At 41.0% G+C, this 8,490-nt stretch overlaps 2 protein-coding genes across 2 annotated transcripts; both read right to left on the reverse strand.

Moving 5' to 3' along the window:
* Positions 1-620: 620 nt before the first annotated feature.
* tmem165 (transmembrane protein 165) lies at positions 621-4,193 on the reverse strand. Its single transcript, XM_077585074.1, has 6 exons — positions 3,836-4,193; positions 2,904-3,129; positions 2,508-2,683; positions 1,838-2,026; positions 1,384-1,489; positions 621-1,262 (listed from the first exon to the last, which is right to left on the reverse strand). Exons 1-6 carry the CDS (start codon positions 3,980-3,982, stop codon positions 1,186-1,188), a joined length of 921 nt encoding a protein of 306 aa, XP_077441200.1. The 5' UTR covers positions 3,983-4,193; the 3' UTR covers positions 621-1,185.
* Positions 4,194-4,604: 411 nt separating this feature from the next.
* srd5a3 (steroid 5 alpha-reductase 3) lies at positions 4,605-8,281 on the reverse strand. Its single transcript, XM_077584533.1, has 7 exons — positions 8,263-8,281; positions 6,884-6,975; positions 6,704-6,780; positions 6,474-6,622; positions 6,074-6,259; positions 5,846-5,971; positions 4,605-4,969 (listed from the first exon to the last, which is right to left on the reverse strand). Exons 1-7 carry the CDS (start codon positions 8,279-8,281, stop codon positions 4,710-4,712), a joined length of 909 nt encoding a protein of 302 aa, XP_077440659.1. The 3' UTR covers positions 4,605-4,709.
* Between the last annotated feature and the right edge of the window lie 209 nt (positions 8,282-8,490).

The following is an 8,490-nucleotide window of genomic DNA, read 5'->3' on the forward strand; positions in this document are numbered from 1 at the left end:
TGAATGCTTAGCGTGGCTGTGATGCCACCTGTTGTCCACATACACATAGTGGGTGTAAATGTCATTTTTAATTTTTTTATTATGAACTGAACATTTTACAATCATATATTGTTTAATCATTATGCCCTAGAAAGTTATACTTCTTCCGTTCACTTTTCACAAATTGCTACTATTCCGATAATTCCACATTCTCCACAAAAACAAACATTCAAATTAATTGGGGGGAAATAATCTCTCTCAGACAAGTCAAACAAACTCTGATGCCCATATAAATTTTTTCCCCAAAATTCCCAAATTAATCAAGAATTTGAAAAACTATCAAATTTCATGCAATTCTAACAAAAATCGTACTTTATAAATAATTCCACATACACCCATGAGAAACCTCTTAAATTAACAGTTTTTATAACTCCACTGATTTGATTCAATGAGAAAATTCCCAAGTCAACACACATGCCAAATTCCCAATTTCTCTACATGCATGAGTCTCATATCCTACATTTTAATTAATTCTACATAATTTCACTATTATTGGCAGCATGGACATGCCAATTTCTGGTTCAGATGATTATTTTGTCAGGACGAAATGTAAAAATGATTTGTCTCACAGCACAGGAAAGCATTGTTTTTTGTTTTTAATTGAGAAATTCAACTTTAAAAGACATTCGACTGAATGTTTAAATCATTTATTGCGGCTTGTTACACATTTCACAGCTGACTTGTCAAACATTTACAAAAATATTTCCTGGCCATCGCTTCCTTAACACCTGTTGAAAGGAACACTAAACAAAAATAAATAGAATCCGGAGAAAAAACATTGCGGAGTGACAGCGACCATAAAGGATTTGCGCCCCATTTCAGCAGAAAAAAAAAGACAAATCAATAAAAGAGATTGATTACATGTATTCCTGAATTAAAAGCTCACCAAAGACGTGCCGCATGTTGAGTAACATCTTTTTTCTTTCTTTTTTTTTTAAAGTCGACACAAAAAAAGCTGCGAAGAAACAACTGCTTGTCTTCAAGTTTGGGAACGTCCATCTTCTTCGGACTACATCTTCCAGAATCCCTCGACTGGTGCAGCGGAGCACACTCTGGGATTTCTGACACGCAGTCAACATGGTACAATCTCTACAGCAACTACTGGATACAGTATGTACACTCAAGAAAAGTCTTTCAGTGGCGCTCTCACGGTCCAGCGTCGGGCTTGATGAAGAGTGCGGAGAAGGCAAACGCCAGGAAGACGATCCCGCCGATGATTGTGACTGAAAGACGAGAAGAAGAGCAGTGACATTCGAACCCTGAACCTCCCAACTGTGAGGCCGATGTGCTAACCACTCGTTCGCCCTGCTGCTCCTGTATTTGAATTCAATTCAGTGGTCTCACCTGTTCTGACAGATATTTTCTGGGCAATCATCCGGCCACCAATCACAGCCAGGCCTGTACACAAGCAGTGTCCCAGCGTGCCACCCACAGCCACGCCAAAAGGATCCTGGTTTGGGTAAATCCACACACGTCATTAAAAATCCAACATTCAGTCAATCATTTATAAATCTGCTTATCCGGTGACATTCCCACTATTTTGCTGACCCTCCTGTGCTGTTTGTTTTCAATGAAGGCTCTGGTGAGTTCGCAATGCGAGCCCAAGGGCACTCTGATGTCAATTTAAAAATAGCAATCTCTTTGGATGGCTGGAAATTGGTGGATTTCCTTAATAATTATTCCACCAACCCAATATTAATCTCAATACTGTATTTAGACTAGTGTGGGGGCACATAGAATTTAGTATTAGGAACATTTCACTTTACTTCCACAAAATGTGTGTTGTGACATGCCGTACCTCGCGAGCAGCCAGGATGATGGTGGTGAGCTGGGAACGGTCACCCCACTCGGCGAGGAAGGTGAGGGTGAGCGCCTGGATGAAGATGGGCGAGATGATGCTGTGCCACCTGGATGATGACGGTGGCAAAGTGGAGCCGGACCCCGCCTCCACGTCCGGCGTACCATTGACCATTTTGGAACGCTGCAGCTGAGCAGAGAAAGGAAAAATACAGTTCTTCTCCCGCTTATTTACAGATTGCCCTTTTTTTTTGGGGGGGGGGGGGGACATATCATCCAGTATTCTCTGAACAACTCACGATTCATTGTTTTTGTGCTCAGGCTGAAGCCCTTTGATATGCAAGTATTACTTCGGCGCCATCTTGGTGCCAAGGAACTATGTTGAGAAACTTCAGTTAACAAAGGTAGTGCAGAATAAATAGTATCTTCTGGCCTCCTGATGACAAGCAACTGTGTCAGTCAGTTGAGGAACTGATCTGCGGCAAAGTTCATTGTAAATGTTTTGTCAAATCTCTCTAATGTCGCCATTACCATGCCAGTTAATGCAGTTCCACTCCTGTCCTGTAGATGGCGGTAATGTGACTTACAACATGGACGCAAACAGTCACAAACATCTACCTGCACTACACTGTGTTGTAAAAAAACAAAAACCATGGCCTTTGGACTCGCACCTCTTCGTCCTTCTTCTTGATCTCGGCCTGCACCTCCTCCAACTCCTCCTGGCCCTCGTCGGGGCTCATCTTTAGTCCCTCGCGCAGCATGCGCACACCAAAGATAGCGAAGAGGCCAGTGGACACGTAGTAGGTGTAGATTCTGGGGATGATGGTTGTGGCGAAGCCAAACAGCACTGTAGCGGGTGGAGGACAAGAGGAAGAAATTAGTCGTCACATTATCATACAGCTGTCATCATCCATTTTCCCCCTCTTTTTTTCCATGACATTTCCAAGACAGACCATTTGAATATGTGTTTAATGATTTAACAACCCGGTATAATCATTTATGTGACATATTGGTTAATGTTTGTGTACATGCTTGATGCCCTCTGAAAGTTCCACAACTCAACTCACCGGACAAGCATGTCATGAGCCCCAGGGCCAGCATGGCGCCGGCCAGCACGGTGAGCCGATTGTACCGCATGGCCATAATGGCGGCGATGAAGAAGGTCTTGTCGCCCAATTCGGATACGATGATGACAGAAATGGAGGCCACGAAGGCGTGAATGAATCCCAGATTCCCTTTGCTGTTGTCATCCTCCTTCGACACCGACACCAAAGGATGGACAGTGGTTTTTTTCTGTAAAGAAATATTTGTGTGAAAAACAGGCAAAAAAAACAAAACGATTGGCTTATTTGATTTCAACGCTTAGCTCCTCCCCTACATACGCTTGTTTCTTATTTGAGATAGATCAATTACCGTAAAGTAACTGCGAAAGTATTTAAGTAATCTGCCCCCCCCCCCCAAAAAAAAAAGTTTCGAATGTTTCTATAAATGTCACAATAGGGTAACTAATCTCTACCTTTCTATTAGACAACCAAGACAGGGTATTAGCATTAAGAATGAAGCTCCGCCACCTCAAACAGCAAATAGAGCACAAAAACTGCAATTAGTAAGTTCTTGTCGAATTTGCGAGCCGCGAATGTGCGGGGTATACTTACTGTATTGAATAGCATTAGGTTAGGCGCCAAGGCGGATATAATATAAATGTTATGTTGTGCGAATGTGTAAAAATAGTATGGCACGAGCTAGTATACCCATATCAAATGCAATTAAACGTTTTAAATCAAATATATATTTATCCAATAATATATTTGTGTAGTATGACTTCCTTACATAGTGTCGAATGGAAATACTAACTTTACGTGTTTTGGCTAGCTAGCCGAGTCCCCTATGACACGTCTCAGTTAGCATGTAGCATATACGCTCTGATGCTAACACAAATAACGTCGCAAAAACATGTATAGTCACAATGGCTAAACAAATATTTGTGATCACAATTTACCTCGATGGGAGCCTGTTCCTTGACGGCGTTTGCTTCATCGGGAATAGCCGAGACTCCGGCCAGCAACACGAAGAAGAGCGAAGCGGCGAGCGGGAGAAAGAAGCTCCCAGTTGCCCGTCCATTTCCACCGCCGAACCTGAGATGCATTCTTATTCGTATTTTGATGTTTTATAGCTTCTTAGCCGCCCGCTCGCGTCTCTTCAACCCTCCAACGAATCACTAGAGCCCAGCGGTAGCAGTCAAAAAAGGCAACTTCATCTTTTTGCCGTCGTTTTATCCGATGTCACAATTTCTCACAAACAGACGGAGTGTGTGGGAAACTCCGGAAGAAGTTGTTCTCGTGTTTTACTGCCGCATGGAGGACAAGCGGCCGCTGTGATTGGTCGATAAAATATGACGAACCCTAAGAGGGCGGGTCTAAGTAGGTTGACAGTTTAGTGATTGGAGCCTCTCAAACGCCAATCACAAAACATTGAAATTAAAGGGATATTTGACAAAATTAGCCATTTTTTAAGCATAAAATAAGTTAATATTTTGTCAATAATTATTAATTAATTTGATAACTTCATTATTTTTCATCATGTACAATTAATACCTTTAAAAACACATTTTGCCACTTGCTCTCGACTGAAAACGACATAACGTGTGCTCAGGTAACAACAAATCATGGTTCAGTTTGTGAATGTCACATGACCAAACCCTAAAAATTTGCGAATGGCCAATGTAATTGCAGTAATAACCAGTAATTTGAGTAATCACCAGACTGCAATTCTAGATTGCATAACTTTTTAATTAGCATACTTACTGGAAACGCCCAACACAAATACACACAATAGATAAAAATATAATACAATATACACACCAGTTTCCATGATCACATTACAAAAGGTATAAGTGCTTTTCTATGCGCCGGGTAGGACGGGTATTTGCCAATGTAGTGGTCGTGGCAGAGCAGCGCGGCCAGCGCTTGGTTGAAGAGTACGTACAGGACCACCAGCCACCAAGTGATCGAAAGACCGCCGGCCACCAGACTCAGCGAGATGTAGATGAGCAGCTCGGCCAAGTAGTGGGGGCAAGACACCAGCTCAAAGCAGCCGCCATTTGGCATCCGATGAGCCAGTGTTGCCACCCTTCCTGTCCCAATAAAACACAAGAAACAAACGTTTACTAGTTTATTTGCAGTTAGCAACCTTGGAAGTGACACACTATGGAAACAGACTTTAAACATATTTAAACAAACTTATGGGCAAACAACTCTAGCACTCAACACAAACAACAATAAGTCATTACACACACCTTTTTTGGCATTTACACACAATTATAGAATATATAAGAAAATTATAACAACAAAGTAGACAAAACATGCTATTAATAGCTGCCTCAGTGCACAAAGTGTATTCAAGGACCCCCAACAAATTAGGACAACTCAAATGCAGACAAAATAAAATAAATAAATAAATAAAAATCAATGAATTATACCCAACAACACCAATATCCCACCAGATGGTGCCAAAGTAATCCTTTCATTGCTTTGGCCTGAGTATGCAACAACAAATAGCTGATTGCTAACCATTTCACCATGAAAGTGATGCTAACCACCCTAGGTCAAATGCAATATTTTTGCGACATAAAAAGTGGGACCAAGATAAATAATTTTACGAACGATGTAACAACCCATGTAGGCAGATCTGAAATAATATGACAATACTCAATAGCATATATTATTTTTCCTCTAGGAAGAAAGATTAATGTTACTGCAGCTTAGTGAGGAGCTCTGACCATCTCAATGTTAAATCTGTATGTCTGTATTATGCTGCCCAAAGTAGCCAAGGTGTGCACAAAAAAGGAGCAGCACAAAGTCCACTAAATGGAAGCAAAAAAACACATATTTAATTAGCATTTAATTTATTTATGACATTACTGAGTGTTTTTATGAAGTACATTATTATATAGTGCTATGTTTTCTTACAAAAAAAATTAACACATCACAAAAACTTGACACAAGCTCACCTGACTTCCCCGTGCGTAGTCCAGCCAGAAGCACCATTGACTGATGTTGCAGCAAAGAGGCCGCAATGAAAAGTGCCATCCCAGCAACGTGACACCACTCCAGTTGGTATAAGAGAGGCCCACTTACTAAAAAAATCACAATAATAATAATAATAATAATAATAAAAGACTGGTTACGTGAACATCAAGCAGCGCATCGGTCAGTACAACTTCAGGGGTCTATTTGACCTTTCGTTTGGCGGTCCGAGCAGAGCACGGTCAGCCCCAGCAAGAGGTAGTACGCCAGGCCGAAAACGTACTGCAGCAGGTGGATGACGCCATCAGAGAAGACGCTGATGCAGAGACACTCCGCAAGCCTTCGAAGGGAGTGTGACCACAGCAGCAGCTGCAGCAGCACAGTGCTCACATGTGGAGCTATGTGAGGTAACAACAAAATACAAGATTATCCAAAGCATACCACATGTGCCAGCTAGCTATTGAAAGGAGCTTCCCACCCATCCATCTATCCATCCATCCATCCCAAGGAAAAGCTCATGCGCCAAAGCATTTCACATCATATGTGAGCTATAAAGCTGCACAGTGCACACCGGAACGTGCAAACAAAACCGGTAGTAATTAATCAGTTTACCTTGTTCTGTATGCGATGAAGCAGACAGAACATTTATTAAGTCTGTTAGCCATTTTGGATATAAATGTTGTCGCAGAGCCACGTTCAGGCTGAAAGCCAACAGAAGACCATTCCAAACGAGCGAAGTGGCATAGAAGTGCCAGAACCACCTAAAAGACGAGGTAACATTTAATAACGGCCTAATGAGAGAATCCATACAGTTTAAACAATGTATTGTACCAAATGTTTACCTTTTTGGGACGTCAAAAGCGCACAGCCAGTCGTCGCGTTTCAGATTTTGTTTGGTTTTTCCGTATCGAACCAGATCCTGGAACAACACGTTAAGACAACATGTTTGGTATTTCGAGGGCAAGCGCTTTGCTATCTTATGTGCCCAAAGCGCAGCGAAGAAAGAAAAAGACAAAACTAACCACACGAAATCTATCAGACGCAAGCCCAACGCTCTCCAAATCATGTTGGAACCGCCGTGTTATTGTTTTGTGTAACACCAAAAATGGCCGGTCTGAGAACAGAGACGTGACATGAGTTCCGGGTTGAAAAAAAAGCCGAACAATGGTTCTGGGGGCAGATGATCGTTACTGAAATTAATATTTTGCAACGTTGCCAGGTTATATTTATTTATTTCAGCCGTTTAACTGTACATAAATGGAAAATTTTCACTCAAACCAATTTTTTACCCAAATTTCTTTAGCAGCTTTAAGGCATATAATTTTATCAGTTGACTCTCCCTGAATCATATTATGTATTTATTTTTTTCTATTTTGTACTTTGTTTTGACGAAAATAGCATTTTTATCACTGGCAACAATTGCTGCCAGTGGTCACGCAGCTTGTCACTATATCCATCCATCCATCCTTTTTCTTAGTGGGGCAAAACAGGTTACGGTAATAGATTAAAAAAGCAAGAAATTGTAAAAAATTTCATAACACACACACACACATACGGTATATCTGCTTTGATCAAAGGCCAGGATTATCATCCACGTTGGCCTTCATACGTCAGTCATCGTATTTCCTTTTTGCTGAGCTCCCTCTCTCTCTCTCTCTGTACTTTTGTGAGTCAACATGTAAGGTGTGAGGCCTTTGAGATTCCAGGATGCCTCTTGGAGAAGCGCAACATCCTGTCTGAGGAAGTGTGGACTGTTTCCTGCTTCCTCTCTCCCTCCCTCCCGGTTGGTGCCAGTGTGCTCTTCTGGTTGACTATGCCAACCAGCACCCTCCCTCCGCACATCCTAGCCCCTACTTGTGAATGTGCTGTAATAGTTGGCAGTCATGTTGGTGCCCTTGTTCCACAGAAATCCCCAGAAGTGATGCACATGGTTGTGAAAACATTATCCAAAACTTAAAAGCATCTGATGTGATTAATCTGCATGATTTCGGTATACATTTCATGACTTATCTAGCTATTTTTCAGTATCTTTGTTTTTTGTGAGTGTGACACTTAAAGAGGCATAAATATTATTACTGTAGTTTGTCTATTTATTTAACCTTTATTCATCATGGTAAGACAAATGAGAAAGGATTTTTACGCTAACCTGGCAGCAAATCAAAGTAAAATAAAAGCAAACACAAATACAGTAGTACATAAAACAAACTGTACAATAGTTACACATTTATATAGTATATAACATATTTACCTCATATTTTACAGTATATCACAGCATGCGGTGAATAAAATATTCAAAACAGGTACAGTAATCACAGTCTCCCTAACTAACTTTTTAAATGATAATATTGGGATGAATAAAGTGAGTTTTATTGTTGGTTGCAAACTGAAAAGCAGTGCGTACCTTGAGCAGTGTTGTACATAGTTACAGGAATATAGTAACTAGTTACAGTTACTAGTTACTCCATTCAAAAGTACCTCAATTACTCTGTTGATTACTAAAAAAGTAATGCATTGCTTTACTGTTGAAAAAGCAACTTGGTTCTCAAGGTTGCTAAAATAGCTGCAATAGAGACTGAGGGTGGTGGTATGCATGGTGAGCAGGGAGCAAAGATTGGTTATGGTCTTATCA

This window comes from Vanacampus margaritifer, chromosome 13, assembly GCF_051991255.1.
Source record: "Vanacampus margaritifer isolate UIUO_Vmar chromosome 13, RoL_Vmar_1.0, whole genome shotgun sequence".
In the NCBI taxonomy this organism is placed as follows: Eukaryota; Metazoa; Chordata; class Actinopteri; order Syngnathiformes; family Syngnathidae; genus Vanacampus; species Vanacampus margaritifer.

Bases quoted from the DNA above. Each gene is read 5' to 3' on its own strand.
- tmem165 (XM_077585074.1), bottom strand. From the start codon at position 3,982: ATGCATCTCAGGTTCGGCGGTGGAAATGGACGGGCAACTGGGAGCTTC. The intron at 2,684-2,903 runs GTGAGTTGAGTT...CACCCGCTACAG, and splicing joins GCTCATGACATGCTTGTCCG to TGCTGTTTGGCTTCGCCACA. The intron at 2,027-2,507 runs GTGCGAGTCCAA...TTCTCTGCTCAG, and splicing joins TCAAGAAGAAGGACGAAGAG to CTGCAGCGTTCCAAAATGGT.
- srd5a3 (XM_077584533.1), bottom strand. The intron at 6,623-6,703 runs GTAAACATTTGG...CTCGTCTTTTAG, and splicing joins GCTTTTGACGTCCCAAAAAG to GTGGTTCTGGCACTTCTATG. The intron at 5,972-6,073 runs GTCAAATAGACC...TGATTTTTTTAG, and splicing joins CTCGGACCGCCAAACGAAAG to TAAGTGGGCCTCTCTTATAC.